The sequence below is a fragment of the Solanum verrucosum genome, unplaced genomic scaffold (genome assembly GCF_900185275.1).
Source record: "Solanum verrucosum unplaced genomic scaffold, falcon-dt-bn FXZP01000115.1, whole genome shotgun sequence".
NCBI lineage: Eukaryota > Viridiplantae > Streptophyta > Magnoliopsida > Solanales > Solanaceae > Solanum > Solanum verrucosum.
Window position 1 is genome coordinate 2615256 of NW_026020680.1, and position 21154 is coordinate 2636409.

Sequence of the window (21154 nt, forward strand, 5' to 3'; positions counted from 1 at the left end):
GAAATTTCTTTGTAGTACAATGTTATATGATTTAAATGTCATTTTAGAACACTACCAATTGTCAACCTTGAAAAAATGATCCTAATGTATGACAATTGATGAACTAGGGTTTAGGTTTCTGGGGCTGGAGCTTAAAAAGGATTAATGACTTGATCTGCACAACAGTGCATATTGCAGGGTAATAATGGATGGCCGTCACATATTACAACAGAAGAAGTCAACTATTACAATTGCTATGAAGTCATACTTACAATACTTCAAATTTTAGGACAAAATTTACAAGGACTTCTCAAGTATATATATGTCATTGGCCAAAAATTTTATTAATTAAAAAGGTTGTATGTATATGTACTATTGATATTTTATAAATTACTGTTTCCTCCTTATATTAGTTTCCCACATTTCTTTATATACATCTCTTAAGAATTTAATAATAAGAAATATAATTTTACTAATTTACCTCTTAAAAGACTTTCTTTGAACTTTACAAATTTATAGTTTATACTTTCAAAAAAAAATTGTGAAGGTAAAACAGAGAAAATGAAATTAATTTATTGTTGATATTATAAATTGGCAAGTAAATTGGAATAAAATATTCTTAAATAAAATGAACTATGACAGGTATAGAGTGAGTACTAGATTAATTAATTGTTTTACTTTTTAAATTATTTTTATTGCAAAAGTAATGAGTTCTAGAACTTTCCTTTTAATTAACTTGCCATAATATTCCTTATCTTAATAATCTAAGACTATTATGTTGACTTTGTAAATCGGATTTATTAAACTTTTTTTAAAAAAGAAAAATAACAACTTTTGGTCAATATAATATTTTGCTTTCCGTGTTACTACTACAAGTTTGGAAAGTAACTTAAATCTTAATGCACTATAAAATACCAAGCTAGTCCTCATGTACTGAAATCATTCATTCATTGCTCTCTCCATTTTCTTTGTCATGTCTTCAGAAAAGTTCATAACTCTCAAGACTAGCGATGGCGAGGAATTCAAATTCGATGAGACTATAGCTGTGATGTCAGAAATCATCAAGAATATAGTACAAGACCAGGATTGTGCTTCTAATGTCATCCCCTTGTCTAATGTTGATGGAAAAATAATGACGAAAGTGATTGAGTATTGGAAGAAACACTCGGAGAAAGGTGTTTCGGAAAATCAATTAAAGAATTTTGACAAGAATTTCTTGAAGGTTCACTCATCTGTATTAATTGATGTTCTTTTAGCTGCTAAAAATCTTGACGATAAGGAATTGAGGGATGTGATGAGCCAAGAAGTTGCTGATAAGATCACAGGGAAAACACCAAAGGAAATACGTGAAGAATTTGATATCGTGAATGATTATACTCCAGAGGAAGAGGGGGAGGTCCGTAGAGAGAATGCTTGGGCTTTTGAATGATTTTATAACATTTATGTTATTTCCTTAGCTATATCCTATTTTTGATTATTATTTTTATTTCTGTCATTGCTATCCTATGTTGTTCCTTTCTAAAGAAATGTTGTTCGGTTTTGATTGATTTATAAATTATGTTTGAAAGAAATTCAAGCTAATTATATTTTTCGATAAAGACATGCATCAAATGGTGGAAACATAATTTGATATCTCAAAAAGAAATATCTAAATCCGTTCTTTCAATAATTTTAACTTATGTCATTTCAAAGCATATCCAATAGACTTGATATATTTTCTTAATAAATCGTCATACTTTATAGGGAAAATTGTGCAGAATAGTAAATGTTTAAACGCTATTAAATGTTATAGCTACTATTATTTTTTAAAAATGATTAGCCATCATAGTTTCCATAAATCTTGCTATTTGTTTAAATTGTATAATTCGTCCAAATTTGTATAATTCGTCTAATTGTATCAATCAATTTTTTGTATAATATGATTCCTGATTGTAATGACCTGGAAGGTCATTTTTGGAAATTTGGATTATTCGTTTAACTTGTGTTAATTAAATGATTGAGTTTTAGGCTGACTTGTCTTGGTGGGATAAGACGAGTGTCATCACATCCATTTTTGGGTTGTGACAAAATGGTATCAAAAGCCCCAGGTTCATAGGTCTCACGTGTATACAAACCGAGTTTATGTAGAGTCTCAAGGATCGATACGGAGACATCTGTACTTATCTCTAAGAGGCTATGAATACTATTAGGAAATTTTCTTTTTGTTCATTCTTTCTCATCGTGCGTTGTTACCATCTTTAGTACTGAGCTATCGTATATTATTTTTGATAGATGACGAGGACTAGAGCTATTGTTACTGGTGGTAGAGGGGAAGCACTTCCCGATATAGTTGTTGAGGCCCCAGCTAGGGTTAGGGGTAGATCTCGAGCTAGAGGTCGTGCTTATGGAATGGCACTAGCCAGAGGTCGTGCCCGTGGAGCAGTACCAATGAGGGGCCGTGCCAGAGAGGATCAGGATTCCTCCAGAGACTGCAACCACACTTTTGCTTTAGGATACATTATTGAGGGTGTTAAGTGTGCTTGAGAGCTTTACTCAGCGTGGTGGCGCGACCGCCACACCATAGAACTCTCAGACTAGAGAGGGGTCTTAGAACCAAGGGCAACAACAAGCTCAAGTAATTCAGGATGCAGCCAACAGTGGATCCCGTGGTTGAGAATGATCTTGCACCAGCAGTTGGGGGTCAAGGTGCACCATTGATTGTTCTAACAGAAGATGAGCAGCGTAGGTATGAGTGATTTAGAAAGATGGACCCACCTCAGTTTCAGGGTGGGAAGAGTGAGGACGCTCATGAGTTTCTAACTACATGCCGAGAGTTGCTAGAGGTGGTTAGATTAGCTGAGTCACATGGTTTGATATGCTACACTCCAGCTTTGTGGGCTAGTGAGAGAGTGGTGGAGAACTTATTCGGGGGCTTTGCCAGTTGGATCTCCTCCAGTGACTTGGGAGATATTTTCCAATGCCTTCCATGACCGTTTTATCCCTTGGAGTGTGAGAGAGTAGAGTCGTTTGAGGTTTGAGAATCTAAGGCAAGACGACTTATTCGTTACAAAGTATGGGGCCCATTTTTGCCAGTTGTCTAGTCATGCTTTGGCCATTATTCCAGACAAGACAGAGAGGATCCGTAGATTTGTGAGGGGGCTGACTTTCTCTATCAGATCGGTTGTGTTTAGAGCATCTAAAGAGGGGGCTTCCTTCCAGTTCATTGTGAGCGCCACTAAAGAGGCGGAATTGATGGAGAGATGGGAGTTTGGGGATGTTTGGACGTTTACTTGGATCATATAGTATATAACGTGTTTTCCAAGTAAACGTTTGATGTTCCTTTTCTGAAGAAGCCTAAGGGGTTTCCTATCTTGTTTAGGACTGGACAATTTTTAGGTTATTACGCCTCTTGGGACCACAATAAATAAGGAGAAGTCGATTGTTGCCTCTAAAAGGGCTCAGATACCGCCTAAAGCAGTGCAAGGTGGTATTCCCAAAGAAGCTAGCATAGCAATAGGGAATCCATCTAGTATTTACTAAGGAAAGATGGTGTTGGGGGCCCCACTAAGGTGAATGTTATTGAACCCAAACGTTAAAAGACATGCAAAAAATTCTTTCTACGTCCATTGCTACTATAAGACCACCAACAGGGGGAGATGAGCAACATGTGGGGCCTACACACTTGGAACAGCCTCACCAAGAGTCTGCACAGTCCCGGGAGTTAGGTTCTTTTATCTTACGGAGGATGATGCTGATGATTTACTCACTGATGAAGACGCCATGAGTCAAGATGAGTTAGGCCACGCTTTCACAGTTCATATTCATATTGAAAATCAGAATCAAATGAGCTTTTACCCTTCTATTCCACACAAGATTTCTGTTCTCGTTGAGCTCATCTTAGGACACCTGCGTTATCTTTTAACAGATGTGCCGCCCCAGCCAAACTCCCCACCTGACAATGTCTTCCTCCCGGATCGGCCCGCGAAGCGAGCCTTGGGTCCAAAATGAGGGGCAGTTCCCCGCTTCCAATTCACGAAATAAGTAAAATAACGTTAAAAGTAGTGGTATATCACTTTCGCCTTGGACCGTAAGAGAGCCCGTACATCAGGTCAATTTCATGGTGCCTCACCTGGAGGCAGGGGATCACACAAAACGAGTGGTTACTTTCATCATTGGGGACCCATTCATGCATCTATGCCGACATTCGATGGTGGGTAGATACCTCGATGTTCTTATAGTGCGGGTCAGGGCTCGTATAGTTCACAACAGCGACCTATAGGGAGAGGCAATTATAGTGGGTTTTCAGGATTGGCACATCAGTTCCTGAGTCAGAGGTTACTTCTTTAGTTGTGGAGATCTCGATCACCTGATGCGACAGTGTACTTTCCAGAGGGGTCGTGGAGGACCCTAATCTAATTCTTCATTTTAGACTAGAACACCGGTACCACAGGGTAGAGGCTGAGGCAACTTTCAGCAAGGTAGAGGCGGTAGAGCTTCTAGTAGTGGTACTGCAACTCAGCAAAGTGGGGGTAGAGGTACCACCCAGGCTGGAGGTAGCAGAGGGGGCCACTGTTATGCTTTCCCGGGGAGACCCGAGGCGGAGACCTCTGATACTGTTATTACAGGTATCATCCAATATGTCATCAATTTGCGCCTGTATTGTTTGATCCAAGGTCTATATTCTCTTATGTGTCTACATATTTTCCTGTTGAATTTGATATGATATGTGATAACATAACTGTGCCTAATTGTGTTTCAACACCCGTGGGTGAGCCCTTAGTGGTGGATCACGTGTATCGTTCATGTCTTGTTTCTTTGGCTGGGTATGACACTTGGGTAGACTTAATCATTATGGGGATGGTAGACTTTGATGTTATCTTGGGTATGAATTAGCTTTCTCTTTATCATGTTATTCTTGATTGTACTAAGACTATGACTTTAGCAATGCCTAGTGTTCCGGGGCTTAAATGGAAGGGTACTAGTGGCTCTTACCCTAGCAAGGTCATCTCATTTATTCGTGCTCAGAGATTGGTGGAGAGAGGGTATTTATCTTACTTAACTTTTAGTTGGGACACTAGTGTTGAACCACCTTCCATGGATTCTGTTCCCGTGGTTCAGGAGTTTCTCGATATATTCCCTTCAGATCTTCCAAGTGTTCCTCCCGATAGGGATATTGATTTTGCTATTGATCCGGAGTTGGGCACTAAGCCCATTTCTATTCCTCCTTACCATATGGATCCATCCGAGTTGAAATAGTTGAAGGATCAGTTGCAATATTTGTTGAGTAAGGGGTTTATTCGCCCTAGTATGTCACCTTGGGGTGCCCTTGTGTTGTTTGTGAAGAAGAAGGATAGGACTATGAGAATATGCATTGATTTCAGACAGTTGAACAAGGTAACAGTGAAGAATAAGTATCAATTTTCGCAAATTGATGACTTATTTGATCAACTACAGGGAGCATCATTGCTCTCTAAGATTGATTTAAGGTACGGGTATCATCAGTTGAAGATTAGGGCATCAGATATCCCTAAGACAACTTTTCAGACTCGGTATGGGCATTACGAGTTCCTAGTGATGTCATTTGGGTTGACTAATTCCCCTGCAGCATTCATGGAGTTGATGAACGGGGTGTTTCGACCATACCTTAATTCTTTTGTGATTGTTTTCATCGATGACATTTTGGTTTACTCCAGGATTGAGGAGGACCATGTCCGACACTTGAGGATTGTACTTCAGAGGTTGATGAAAGAGACGTTGTATGCAAAGTTCTCAAAGTGTGAGTTCTGCCTTAATTATGTGGCATTTTTGGGATACGTGGTGTCCAAGGAGAGTATTCGAGTAGATCCGTCCAAGATTGAGGCAGTTAGAGGTTAGACGCGACCTACTTCTCCTGCAGAGATTCGGAGTTTTGTGAGATTGGCAGGCTATTATCGACGATTTGTCCAGAGTTTCTCTACTATTGCAGCTCCGTTGACTAGATTGACTCAGCAGGGTATGAATTTTCAGTAATCTGATGAATGTGATGAGAGCTTTCAAAAGTTCAAAACCTTGTTGACTTTGGCCCCTGTATTGACTCTACCAGATGTGGGTGTGGACTTTACTGTGTATTGTGATGCTTCAAGAGTCGGTTTGGGTGGTGTATTAATGCAGAAAGGGAAGGTGATTGTGTATGCTTCTAGGCAGTTGAAGACACATGAGAAGAACTATCCTACTCATGATTTGGAGTTGGCAGCGGTGGTCTTTGTACTTAAGTTATGGCGTCACAATTTGTATGGGGTTAACTGTGAGATCTTCACTGATCATCGGAGTCTTCAGTACATCTTCAGTCAGAAGAATCTGAACTTAAGGCAGCGGAGATAGCTTGAGTTGTTGAAGGACTATGATGTGACCATTCTATATCATCCGGGGAAGGCCAATATTATGGCCGATGCTTTGAGTAGGAAGATCCTAGCATGGAGAGTATTGCAACGCTTAGTACTGAGGAGAGACTGTTGTCTAAAGATGTTCAGATGTTAGCTAACAGTTTTGTCAGGTTGAAGATTTCAGAGGAAAGTGATGGGATGATTGATTTTATTGAGGCTCGGTCTTCTTTAGTCGAGCAGATCCGTGAGCACCAATTTGATGATGAGAAATTATGTCTTATTCGATATAAAGTGTTGACAGGGGAAGCCAAGGAGGTTGTCCTTGATTCTGTTGGTGTCTTGAGAATCAGAGGCATAATTTGTATGCCCAAGACGGGCGAGTTGATTAGATTGATTCTTAAGGAGGCCTATTGTTCTCGATATTCCACCCATTAGAGAGCGGCAAAGATGTATCATGATTTGAGTCAGGATTACTAGTGGTGTGGGATGAAGAAGGATATTTCAGACATTGTTTCTAGGTGTTTGATTTGCCAATTGGTCAAGTGTGAGCACTAGCGACCCGGGGGTGTATCTCAGAGGATGCCTATTCCAACTTGGAAGTGGGAGCGGATAACTATAGACTTTGTTGTGGGTTTGCCTACCACAGTGGGTGGTTATGACTCATTTTGGGTTATTGTTGACAGGCTCACCAAGTCTGCCCCACTTTATTTCGGTTCGGATAAAGCATACGGCGGAGCAGTTAGTCGAGCTATATATCAGCCATATTGTGTGATTACACAGAGTTCCGATTTCTATTATATTTTATCGAGGTTCATTGTTCACTTCCCATTTCTGGAAGGCATTACAACATGGTTTGGGTACTCAGTTAGATATGGGTACAACCTTTCACCCTCAGACAGATGCTCAGTCCGAGCGGACGATTCAGGTGTTAGAGGATATGCTCAGAGCATGTGTGATCGATTTTGGTGCTAGATGAGATCAACATTTGCCCTTAGCAGAGTTTGCCTACAATAACAGTTATCACTCTACCATTCAGATGGCCCTATTTGAGGCATTGTATGGCAGACGGTGTAGATCTACGATAGGTTGGTTTGATTCGGCGGAGATGGACTCTTTAGATACAGACTTGCTTAGAGATGTTATGGAGCAATTTTGTATGATTCAGTATAGACTGTTGACAGCCCAGAGTCGACAGAAGAGTTATGCAAATTGGAGAATTAAAGCCTTAGTGTTTATGGAAGGTGATAATGTGTGGCTCCGAGTATCACCCATGAAGGGTGTGATGAGGTTCAGTAAGAAGGGCAAACTTAGCCCTAGATTCATTAGACCTTTCAGATTTTGAGCCAAGTGGGAGAGGTAGCCTATAAGTTGTCCTTGCCACCTAGTTTATCTGCAGTTCATCCTGTTTTCCATGTCTTTATGCTTCGAAAGTATATTCCTGATGAGTCTCGTGTGCTTTCACTCGATTAAGTGGAGTTGGGTCCAAACTTGACCTTCGAGGAGGAGCCTATAGCTATATAGGATAGGCACGTTCGAAAGCTTAGGACCAAGGAGATTGCTTTCGTGAAGGTGCAGTGGAAGCACCGTTTAGTGGGAGAGGCAACTTAGGAGGTGGAGTTTGACATGCGTGCCAGATATCCTCAACTTTTTTAAGCTTCAGGTACTTTCTTTCACCTTATGTTCAAGGATGAACATGATTTTTAGTGGTGGATAATGTAATGACCCGGAAGGTCATTTTTGAAATTTTGGATTATTCGTTTAACTTGAGTTAATTAAATGATTGGGTTTTAGGCTGGCTTGTCTTGGTGGGATAAGACGAGTGCTATCACATCCATTTTTGGGTTGTGACACTGATTGTGTAAATTTCTCATATAAATATGTTTACCCTAGCTATTTTTATACGATTTATAAAAAAAAATCAACATAAATTATCCTGTTTGTATATTGTCAAGCGAAATATACAAACGGAGTTCTGAAAATTTTCAAAATGTATAAATAGATATATATGATTGGCCAATTTTTTATTAATTAAAAAGGTTGTAAGTATATATACGTATTGATATTCTATAAATTATATATAAATTTTTTCTCCGTTTCATATTATTTATCCATCATTCTTTTTAAAGATCTCTAGAAAATCTATATATAATATAAAGGAGAAACATAGACTAGGTGATGTGGCACCTCTCTATGGCCTCCATTTTTTTTTGCCTTTTTTGAGATTTTTTTTCTTAATTTTTTTCATTAAATATTTTATTTATTAAATTAAAAAAAATCATATTTACTATTCTAATTTAATCTAATGAGTTACAAAAAACCTCCATCTATTCATATTCTCTACTTAAATAACATGTCTCTTCAACTTATTCTTATGGATTATCAAATCTATAAATTACAATCATCCATGGAGATGTTGAATATTCATTTTTCATTTTTCTCATTCTTTCTTTCTATTAGTGTAGTTTTTTTCTCATTCTTTCTTTCTATTAGTGTAGTTTTTTTCTCATTCTTTCTTTCTAATAGTGTAGTTTAAAAAAATAAAAATTATTCTTCATCTTTTCCATAAGAAATCATAGAAAAGATAGTGACATGATATGTTCTTCACTTTGATGAAGATCAAAGATATATTCTTCAAAGATTCATCATAAAGAGATGTTCACATTAATTTAGTACAAGATCATCAAAATGAAGAAGGAAGTTTACTTATGTTGAAAGATTTATCAAGAGAGATGATCGTATTAGTATAAAGTTTGAATGCTTCCAATATTTTAAAGATTCATTAATGTACTGTTTTGATTTCAATATTCTAAAATCTTGTCATGCTTGAAAGTATGTTATCTATGATACATTTCTTATAGCTATTACATATTGTTATACATAAAAATCTCATAGAGAAATGAAGTTGCACCTCTCTTTGGCCAAAGATTCTATTTATCTTTTTTCCACAATTTTTCATATATTTCTATACTTATTATTGTACAAAAAATAAATCTATCAATTACTACTCCTCTATTTATTGTTATACTTAAATGTCTGAAAAATTATTTACACTCATTATTATTCTTTGTTACAAAAATTAAAAGTCTCAATATTTACTACTTTAATATTTCAAGATATTTGTCTATTTTTTTATTGTATTTTTTTTCCTTTTTCACTTTTGTTAAACACAATGGAGTAGTACAAAAAGAGAAGAGGTTGATTTGCTTGCTTTCCTAATAAAACTTAAACACCCAACAAATGTTGAATAGTTCATGAGTTTTTTTTGGTCTTCATTATTTTATTTTTTCCTTCTTTTATTTATTTTAAAATTATTTTCTCCATAACTTATACCTAATTGAACTTTTACTTTAATTAATATTATTAACTCTTTTTCTTTAAATTTTTATATTCATAACCCCCAACTATTTAATTTCAAAATTTAAGAAACCTTATGATATTAATTTCTTCAATTTTGTCTATATAAATTCATATTTTTTTTCATTAGATTCCTACTCAAGATTATTATTTTTATTCCATATTTGAAATAGTGATATTCTATATTATTGTTATAATATCAGATTTATTGTAATGAGCCGGACCCGAAAGGTCATTTTTGATAATTTTGAATAGTCATTTATCTATAGTTAATTAATTTGCGGGTAATTTGTTTATTATTAAAAATAATGGCCCAAGTCTGAAATGTTAAAATAGGTTAGTAGGAATTATTACTTTTAATATATAATTAGTTTAAAGAAAAAAGAAAGAGGCGGAAGAAAAACCAACCTAGACGTGCGACAGAAAACAAAGAAGCAGGAAAATTTGAGTGATTCAGGTTAGTTCTAACCAAGATTCTTTATAAAATTGTATATATATATATATCTTAGGGTGATGTTATTGTTAAGGGATATGGTTGGAAATTGTTTGTTTTTAAAAGAAAAGAGACAAAATAGTGTCAGTACATTGTTGGTGTTGAACAGAAGGGAAATTTGAATTGAAAATCAAGGTGGGTGTGATTGTTATAGTGAAATTATGTAATCATTGTCATGAATGGATAAGTGTTGGGTTTTCCGTGTGTTTTTCATGGTTCTGCCATGAATTTGCGTGACCAGTAGATTTCACAGTTAGTTGTTTCTATTTTAATTATCATATTATAAATTAAATATTTAGTATATTGAGATAGGTAACTAAATATTGGGTTACCGAATTATATGAATATCATTAGGTTGATGATATATGGAGAAATTGTAACTTAACCCTACACTTGAAATTTGGAGAAAATTGAAAGAGTTGACATGTTATTGGTATCAAGGTTAGGAACTTGATTTTAGATGGAGTGAGTTTTTGGGTCTAGGTTAGACCTATAGTAATATGGGTGTTGTTACTTTCGAAATCTTATCGTGATTATTAATGTGAATAGATTGCATTTATTTGGGAGCTCAACGAAAGTGGAAGGCTCAAGTGCCAGAGTGAATTCTTGATTATTTGAGGCAAGCGGATTTCTAAACCCTTGTTAAGTGTATGAAATTCGTGTATTTCCTTGTAATATGTGTTTGGGGGTAATGGAACTTGGTGATGGGTTGACTTATCCACATTGATTATTTCTAATAATGAAAAAGGGGTAATAAAAGGCAATGTGATTAATTGTTTGTGTGTGATGTATTAAGAATTGTTGGTGATGGGCAATGGTACGAGTATCGATGTTATAAAGGGAAAAGTTTATTACTATAGAATGCGGATTGTAATCCGAGAATGTCAAAGCATATGGGCATTATCTGATATATTATTGACTTGATTTATTATGTGTGATTGTGTTCTTTATTGAACCGTATACTGGTGATAACTGAGGTGATTACATATCATATTGATATTTGATTGAGATGCATCATCCCTTTTATTGAAATCATATTCTGCACATGCATTGACATGAGATTGAGTATAAGTTGGGCACGTGGAGATCGTCTGTGCTGGGGATGGTGAGATGTTAAGATTATAATTTGGGCACGTGGAGATCGTCCGTGCGAAATTTGTTTGATTTATGATAGTGCGTTGAGATCGTCCGCACAGACACGTGGAGATCGTCCGTGTCGGTATATGGACCTCGCGAGTCCCCCATGGGTCATGAACTCTCGATGTATTTCCGATGAGTATCATGTATATACAGTTGAGAGAGTACTTGGTGTTCTGAGGCATATCATTTCATGGTGTCATATTGCATTGCATCCCATGGCATCCTTCATTCTTGATGATTTTGTGTTTTATTGGTAGTTGGAAAGTACTTGATATTTGATTACCTCTATTTGATGAACTTGATCTTGTGTGTTGCTGATATTGTGAGTGCCCTTTTTTTTATGAAAGTTGTGATTGATGAATATTGAGTTTGTTGTTGAGGATATGTAATTGGTTAAAGTGATTGTTGTTGAGCTTGGTGTTATGTACACTGTGAACTGTTAGGTTGGGTTGGTTTTATGCAGGTTGTAATTGTGGAGGTTTGGTTGGTGTGTAAGGGGTACCCGTATTTCATTCCCTTAGCTTGTGTTTATAAGTTTACTTGCTGAGTACCGTGTGGTTTGGTACCCACCCCTTGCTTCTACAATTTTTTTTTGTAGGTTACGAGCCTGGATTTTACTTGTCATTCTCTTCTTTCGAGGGTTCTTGGAGATTTGTGAGGTAGCTGTTTATCATCTCAGCGGACCTTCTTACTCATATTTATGATCTTGTTTTATTCTAGAACAAGGTCATTTGAGACTAGTGTTTTCTTTTGAATCAATTGTAATACTTTAGAGGCTTGTACACGTGACAACCAGATTTTTGGGGGTATTTTTGAGTTGATTATAAAATTTCCGCATCTTATTATGATTAGGTTGAGTTTTAGGCTGACTTGTCTTGGTGGGATAAGACGAGTGCTATCACGTCCATTTTTGGGTCGTGACATTTATACTTTAGTTTGACTCCATGAAAAGACTCTTGGATATGGATAGAAGGAGTGCCTAATAAAAGCTCAAAAATAATTGCATTGATTATATGATTTTTTATACTTGACAAAATTGTGTTGTTATTTTTCTCTTTTTACTTACTTTTTCATATGTTCTCCCTCTCTATATATTTTTTAAAATTTAGCTAGGTTCTTATAATGTTTTTAATTTTACTAAATTATATTTTCATTTAGGCTCAGATTAGTTATTTGTAACTTTGTCAGAACACAACTAACTACACTACTAGACGTTTAAATTTTATTACTCATGGCTCAAAAAAATGCACATTAAGTATTGAAATACATAATTATTAGGTATTTCTTATGATGAAGAACCATTTAAATTTGTTCATTTCTTCTACTTCTAATGAATCACCATAATAATATAAGATATATACGAAAAATGAGCAATAGAGGTTTATTTAGATGATAATGAAAAATAGAGAATAATAATTATTTAGACGAAAGGATTAAATATCGAAGAAGAAATGAAATAGAAATATTTATCTCTATTTCCTCCTATTTTTAGTTTCATCATTTATTTTTCCGAACTAAAGGAAGATTCATCGGATAGTAAATTTATCATTTGACAAAAATAAGAAAAAAAATCAAGTCCTTAAATATGTTTATCCGAATTTTACGTATTAACATCATAATACATGAATTTTTTTTCTTAATAAATTAGTCTTTTATTTTTTAAAAACATTCAATAATAAAAATGTAATTCACTTAAGCTCTAATTTTACAAAAATATTTGTATTGTGATTTTATCATTTTTCTTATTTCTATAATTGATTTTTTAAAATAAATTTATATATATATTTCATAACTGCGCGAAGCGCGGCCAAATTCCCTAATTTAATAATAAGAAAGATAGTTTAACTAATATTCCCTTTAATAGACTTTCTTTTGAACTTTACAAACTTATAATTCATACTAAAAATCAATTAAAATTCTAAGGGTAAAATAGAGAAAATGAAATTAATTTATTGTTGATTTTATAAATTGGCAAGTAAATTGGAATAAATATATTTTTAAATAATATGGACAACTATGACAGGACAGAATGAGTACTAGATTAATTAATTGTTTTTGTTTTTCAATTATATTTATTGGAAACGTAATTAATTCTAGAACTTTCCTTTTAATTAACTTGTCATAACATGCCTTATCTTAATAATCTGGTAATATTTATGTAGACTTTGTAAATCTGATTTATCAAACTTTTTTTTAAAAATTTTTTTGGTCAAATCTCCTATATAATATATAATATTTTGCTTTCCATGTTACTACTACAAGTTTGGAAAGTAATTAAAATCTTACTGCACTATAAGAGACCAAGCTAACCCTCATGTATTGAAATCATTCATTCATAGCTCTCTCCATTTTCTTTATCATGTCTTCAAAAAAGTTCATAACTCTCAAGACTAGCTATGGCGAGGATCAAATTCGATGAGACTGTAGCTCTGAAGTCCGAAATCATCAAGAATAATAGTTCAAGACCCAGATTGTGCTTCTAAAGTCATCCCCTTGTCTAATGTTGTTGGAAAAATAATGACCAGAGTGATTGAATATTGGAAGAAACATTCAGAGAAAGGCGTAAGGCGTTTGAGAAGATAAGTTAAAGAATTTTGACAAGAATTTCTTGAAGGTGCACCACTCGGTATTAATTGATGTTTTTTTAGATGTTAAAAATCCTGACAATAAGGAATTGAGGAATGTTGTCACACTCCGAGGCTACCCCTAGACGTAACATAGGACCTACGATCACGAGTTACCCAACCTAACCCTAAGTCTGACATATATCAAGCATGCTAAAAATATAACTAAGTCAATCATATACTATGCGGAAGCTAAATATAGTGAATATCTTAAATGGGGAAAAATCCAACAAGTCTGAAAGTAAATATAAATAATAAGAGTTTAGTGATGACTGAAACAACCACTTAACAACTCGAGCTGAATCTATTGTTATGTCTGAAAAGCCTCTAACTAAGTTGAGTTGAGTTGTTGGGACATGCCCCCAACTAACTCTAACAAAACTGAAAACTCAGAGTAAAGACTAAAATAGAAAGCATGTCTATTTTCCTCGAAGTATGAGGGCTCACCACCGAAGTTGTTGAAGTCGAATCGAGAATCAATCTAAGTGTGATCTGGAAGCTGAGTGCTAGAACGTTCATCATGAAACGATGTAGCGCAAATTATGTGTCAGTACTTGGAATATACAGAGCATGCAGGAAACAGATATGCTAAGATGAACAAAAAATATAAGTCGAATAATGCATAACTGAGCAATGATATAATTTGAACAAGGATATAGATATAAACTGAAGTATAACTGAAAGATAGACTAGATGCAATGGCCAAGTACTAATCATGAAGATAACATGTTGAACTGTATATTGAAATAACTGCTGAAAATCTGGCCAATGCACTACGAGTCTGACTGTGGGAGCTACTATTAATCGACATAAAACACGTGAGCTAAATGTGGAGTCCGATGTATACGCCCCATCGAGAGGACCGATATATCTTTCTAGGGGTATAGAGGCATGATTGTGGCGTGATCACTAAAACTGATGCCCAACATAAAGGACTTATAAACCTATGCAAACATGTAGTTCTGAGACTTTGAGGATACGCTGAACCCTAGTCCAACTCGGTGCTAAGTCTACTTCCAACTGAATATTCATGAAGCAAAAAATGCACTAAATACTGAATAGCTCAAAACACTAACATGCTAACTGAGAATGCAATGTTATATACTGAGTATATGACATTAGAATAAATATATTTTTAAATAATATGAAAATTTAAGACAAGACAGAATGAGTACTAGATTAATTAACTGTTTTAGTTTTCCAATTATTTTTATTGGAAAAGTAATGTGTTCTAGAACTTTCCTTTTAATTAACTTGCCATAATAATCCTTATCTTAGTAATATGAGACTATTAGACTTTGTAAATAAAATTTATTAAACTTTAAAAAAGAAGAAAATTAACAACTTTTGGTCTATATAATATTTTGTTTTCCATGTTCCTACTACAAGTTTGCAAAGTAATTAAAATTCTAATGCACTATAAAAGACCAAGCTAGCCCCATGTATTAAAATCATTCATTCATAGTGTAGTTAAATTAATGTGGAAACCCAGAAAAAGAACAAAGGAGAACTTAAGAATAATGAAAGATTAGAACTATAAAGCAATGAAGAACAAGAAAGAAGAGATAACTTTATTTGATAATTCAGTCATTTCTCACTGCCTAAGACTTACACTTATAATAAAGAACTAACTTCATGGTCCTAAAGATCAGCAACACATCTGCTGAAGATAAACAAACTCCTAGAGACTAGGTAAAGAAGTTATTTGAGGAAAACTAAAGCTAATTTATTGCAGTAAATAAATAAAAGGCAGCAGTCCTAAAACATAGCAACTAACACTCCTCCTTGGTTTAGGAACTGCTGATTCCTAGTTTTTCTCTGAAAAACTCAAACTTGTCGAGAGAAAGGGGCTTGGTGAAAATGTCAGCAACCTGCTCATCACTCTTGCAGTAAAGAAGCTTTACATCTCCATGTTTTTGCACGTCTCTTAAGAAAAACAACTTAATATTGAAATGCTTCGTTTTTGCATGAAAAACTGGATTATTAGCAATAGATATTGCAGCTTGGTTATCAATAAAAACCTCAGTCCCTTCTTTTTGCTCCATATTCAGATCACACATAATTTTCCTCAACCATAGTGCTTGATTCACAGCTGCTGTTGCAGCAATAAATTCTGCCTCGGCTGTTGATTGTGCTACTATATCTTGTTTCTTGGAATACCAAGAGAAAGCTCCTGATCCAAGATTGAAACAAAAACCTGAAGTACTCTTCATATCAGGTGCACCACCCCAATCACTATCGGAGAATCCGTTAAGTCTAAACTTCTGACTTTTGTGAAACTTAACACCATTGTTGATAGTTCCCTTGATGTATCTGACAATTCTTTTAGCTGCTCTCAAGTGTAAATCACTTGCACAATGCATGAACCGAGACAAAAAACTCACTGCATACAGAATATCAGACCTAGTTGCAGTCAAATACATCAAACAGCCAATAAGACTTCTATAATATGCCTCATCCACCTTTTCAGTTCCATTATCTTTGAAAAAAATTTCCTTTTGGTTCATTGGAGTACTCATAACTTTGCAGTCTTCCATATGAAACTTTTTTAGGATTTATTGAGCATATTTTTTCTGGCAAATGAACACATTGTCTTCATTTTGTTTGATCTCCACTCCAAGAAAGTACGCCATCAGTCCAAGGTCTGTCATTTCAAAGACCTTCATCATTTCCAACTTGAAGTCCTCAATTAGGCAAACCTTACTTCCTGTGACAAAGAGATCGTCAACATACAAAGAAATAATAAGTATGTCTGCACCTGAACACTTAATATAAAGTGTAGACTCAGATAGGCTCTTCTTGAAGCCTAAACTGAGCAAATGATCATCAATCTTGCTATACCAAGCTCTTGGTGCTTGCTTTAAACCATAGAGAACTTTCTTTAGCAAATAAACCTTATTTTCTTGCCCCTTGACAACAAAGCCATCTAGTTGCTCAACATAAATCTCCTCCTGGAGAAGACCATTGAGAAAGGCCGACTTAACATCAAGTTGATAAACTCTCCAACCTTTTTCCGCTGCAATGGCTAGTAGCAATCTGATTGTGTCAAGTCGAGCAACTGGTGCGAAAGTTTCTGAGTAGTCTACTCCAAAGATCTGAGCGTAACCTTTCACTACAAGCCACGCTTTGTGTTTGTTAATGGAACCATTAGTATTTAGCTTTGTCCTGAAGACCCATTTTACACTAATAATCTTTCTGTCTAGAGGTTTCTCAACAAGCACCCAGGTCTGATTTTTTTCGATCATCATCATTTCCTCCTTCATTGTTGCTACCCATTTGTCATCCCCTTCTGCTTCCTCATAGCTTGCGGGCTCACAAATTGCAGTATTGCATCTCTGATAGATATCAGAGATCAACCGCGTGCCTCTAACAGGAGGATCATCTACTAGATCTTTTGGATCTAATAGACTGTCAACTGGTGGATTGTTTTCAGGCTTCTCCCAGTTCCAGTGCTCATCCTCAATGAAGTGGACATCTCTACTTACGACAATTTTCTCTGTTTGAGGTTCATAGACCTTATATGCTTTGGAGAAAACACTGTAGCCTATAAAGATGCCAGGAACTGCCTTCTTGTCAAGCTTATCTCTTTTAACCTGTGGTATATAAGAGAAACACAAGCAGCCAAAAATTCTGAGAAATTGCAATGAGGGTTTATGACCATACCATGCTTCATATGGTGTTTTATCCTTTACAGATTTAGAAGGAAGTCTGTTTTGCAAAAAAACAGCAGTGCTGGCAGCCTCTGCCCAGAACCTTTTCGGTAGATGTTTCTCATGTAGCATGCACCTAGTCATCTCCATTATAGTTCTGTTTTTCCTCTCACTAACTCCATTTTGTTGTGGAGTATAAGGGACTGTTAGCTGATGTTTTATACCAGCTTTGTCACAGAGTAATTTGAACTGATTTGAAGTGTACTCCTTCCCATTATCAGACCTTAAAGTCTGAATTTTGCAGCCACTTTGATTTTCCACTTTTGCCTTAAAATTCCAAAACACATCAGCTACCTCAGACTTGAATTTTAAGAAAAAAATCCAGGTCAGTCTTGTTAGATCATCAATAAATACAATGTAGTAAAGACTACCATTTAAAGATGGTGTTCTATGAGGTCCACACAGGTCTGTATGAATGAGCTGAAGCTTTTTTTATGCTCTCCAAGTTGTTTTGGGAAAGGGAAGCCTGTTCATCTTTCCAAGTAAACAAGCTTGGCAATCTGTCCACCGATTCTGCAATCTTGGTAGATCATTCACAAGTTCCTTTCTTTGCAAGAACATCATACCTTGATGATGAAAATGACCCATTCTTTTATGCCAAACTTCTGTAGAGTTGTCTGTCATAAGAAAAGTCGTCTGCTCTTCTTCCAAAGGATTGAGCGGGAATCACCTCCCCTCCATTTTGACCTTAAATATCTCATCGCCTGATGGATCTTCTATCACACAAGTTTTGTTTTTGAAGAACAGATTGAATCCATTCTCCATTAATTGACCAACACTGAGAAGGTTTCTATCAAGGTCTGGAACATACAAAACATTTGCGATAAGCTTAGTTCTAGAGCCACTGGTAATGGCTATGGTGCCCTTGCCTTTCACAGCAAGACACTCACCATTTCCAATTCTAACTTTCTTTGTCTCAGTGTTCCACAATTCTTTGAACAACATCTTATCAGATGTCATGTGGTTAGAGCAACCACTATCAATTAACCAACTTTCACTTGAATCTAGGCTTGTGAAACAAGTTGCAACAAAAAGGTGATCTTCTTCTCGATTAGCAACTTGAGCTTCAACTTCAGGCTGCTGAATTTTGGCTTTACAGATTACAGCTTCATGACCCTGTTGATTGCACTTGCTGCATTTTGCATCAGGTCTCTTCCAACATTTGAAAGGAGGGTGACCTTTTTTTTCACAATGCCGACAAGGAGGAGAGCTAGCCTTCTTGCTTTTAGCAAAATTCTCACTATTTTGTCCTTGTATCTTCTTGTTCTGCTTCTTCTTGTTTCTTCCATCATCTTGATGTTTAACTAATAGGGCTCCTTCAACAATTCCTTCCTGTCTCATTACACGTCGTTGCTCTTGTGCTTGAAAAACACTTAAGAGCTCCGCTAGTGTAATTTTGGACAAGTCCTTAGTATTTTCTAAGGTTGTAACAGTAGCCTCAAATTTTTCAGGTACTGTTACAAAGATTTTCTCAACAATCCTTGAATCGTTAAAAGTGGAACCCAATAATCTGACTCGATTTGCTATATTAAGAAGTCGGTCAGAATACTCCTTTATGGTTTCACTTTCCTTCATCCTTTGCAGCTCAAACTCACGTACTAAATTTAGCACTTGCATCCCTTGAATTCTTTCATCTCCTTCATACTCAGTCTTGAGATAATCCCATACCTCTTTTGCTGACTTCAGGGACATAATACGAGTAAAGATGGTGGATGAAACTGTTGTATACAAGCATGCCTTTGCCTTTGATTTCATGGTTTTCCTTTCCTTGTGATTTTTAATCTGCGCAATTGTGGGATTGTTTGGTAAGGGAACAATCTCGTAATCATCTTCTACAGCTTCCCAAAGATCCAAAGCTTCTAGATATGTCTGCATTCTGACTGCCCAGATCTGATAACTTTCTCCATTAAAAGCTGGTGGTGCCATTGAAGAAAAACTTGCTTCTCCGTCCATGGAATTCACTAAAACAGATTAATGAACATACAAGTCCCTCAAGAATAAAAAGCTCTGATACCAATTGTAGTTAAATTAATGTGGAAACCCAGAAAAAGAACAAAGGAGAACTTAAGAATAATGAAAGATTAGAACTATAAAGCAATGAAGAACAAGAAAGAAGAGATAACTTTATTTGATAATTCAGTCATTTCTCACTGCCTAAGACTTACACTTATAATAAAGAACTAACTTCATGGTCCTAAAAATCAGCAACACATTTGCTGAAGATAAACAAACTCCTAGAGACTAGGTAAAGAAGTTATTTGAGGAAAACTAAAGCTAATTTACTGCAGTAAATAAATAAAAGGCTGCAGTCCTAAAACATAGCAACTAACACATAGATTCTCTTATTTTCATCATGTATTCAAAAAGGCTCATAACTCTCGAGACAAACGATGGTGAGGAATTCAAATTCTACAAGGCTGTAATTATTAGGTCCCAAGTCATCAAGAACATAGTAGAAAATGTGTCACGTGCTTCTATTCCATTTCCTTGTCTAATATTGATGGCAAAACAATGACCAAAGTGATTGAATATTGGAAGAAACACTCAGAGAAAGGTGTTTTGACAAACCAGTTGAACAATTTTGACAAGAGTTTCTTGAAAGTGCACCACTCAGTTGTATATGATGTTCTTTTACCTGCTAATTAATAATCTTGACGATAATTTATTGAGGGATGTAATGATCCAAGAAGTTGTTGATAGGATCAAAGGGAAAACCACTGAGGAAATGCATGAAGAATTTGGTATCAAGAATGACTGAGAAGAAGATTCACGAAGAGAATATGCTTGGCCGCATCTTTAATTGATTGAGTCACCTTCATTTCCTATCTATTTATATTTAGAATTAAAGTTGTCTAGCTACCGATCTCCTATGTTTTTGTTTTTTCAATTGAGTTGTTCTTGGTGATTTTAATCACAATGTTTCTTGTTTTTGTTTTTAATTGGAGTTTATTACTTTTAAGTTTTCTGATTGTTGATCATTAAATTATTTCAATTTATTATAAGGTGGTTTTCACATTTAATTTTTAGAGATTAACTATTATCCATTTACGGTGGACAAGAAAATATATCGTTAGTTCATTTTTAGAAGTACTTATCTCTCTTAATACATTCATATTAATATTTAATAAAATAACAAAAAGAGCATCATATGATAACTTGGACTCTAAATTAATTATAAGAGTTTGTTTAAGATTCTTATTTGGCTTACCAAAAATAAAAAGAATTCTTTCACCGTTTTCTTGGTCCTCCTTATTTTCATTCCCCTTCTCCTTCAACGCCTTTCACAAATTTAACTTTGATTGCACCCTCACGATTTTTCCGACAAACATGCAACTTACTATTTCAAAACTCACGAACTCTCTAAATTAATATTCCTAAATTAATTATTTTCCTACATTATTCCCCAAAGCCTAAAAATTTAAGATTATCTAATTTCTAAAATTTAACATACAACTAGATCAGTCTTGATTAGTGTGATCTCTCTGCCAATATCTTAACAATATTTAGACAATT

General features: G+C 35.4%; 1 protein-coding gene and 1 pseudogene across 1 annotated transcript; both read left to right on the top strand.

Annotated features, from left to right (window-relative positions):
* Nucleotides 1-952: 952 nt before the first annotated feature.
* LOC125812309 (SKP1-like protein 1B) lies at nt 953-1408 on the top strand. The gene has a single exon (XM_049491821.1). It carries the CDS (start codon nt 953-955, stop codon nt 1406-1408), a length of 456 nt encoding a protein of 151 aa, XP_049347778.1.
* A 1315-nt stretch (nt 1409-2723) lies between these two features.
* LOC125812273 (uncharacterized) lies at nt 2724-8024 on the top strand (annotated as a pseudogene).
* The last annotated feature ends 13130 nt before the right edge of the window (nt 8025-21154 follow it).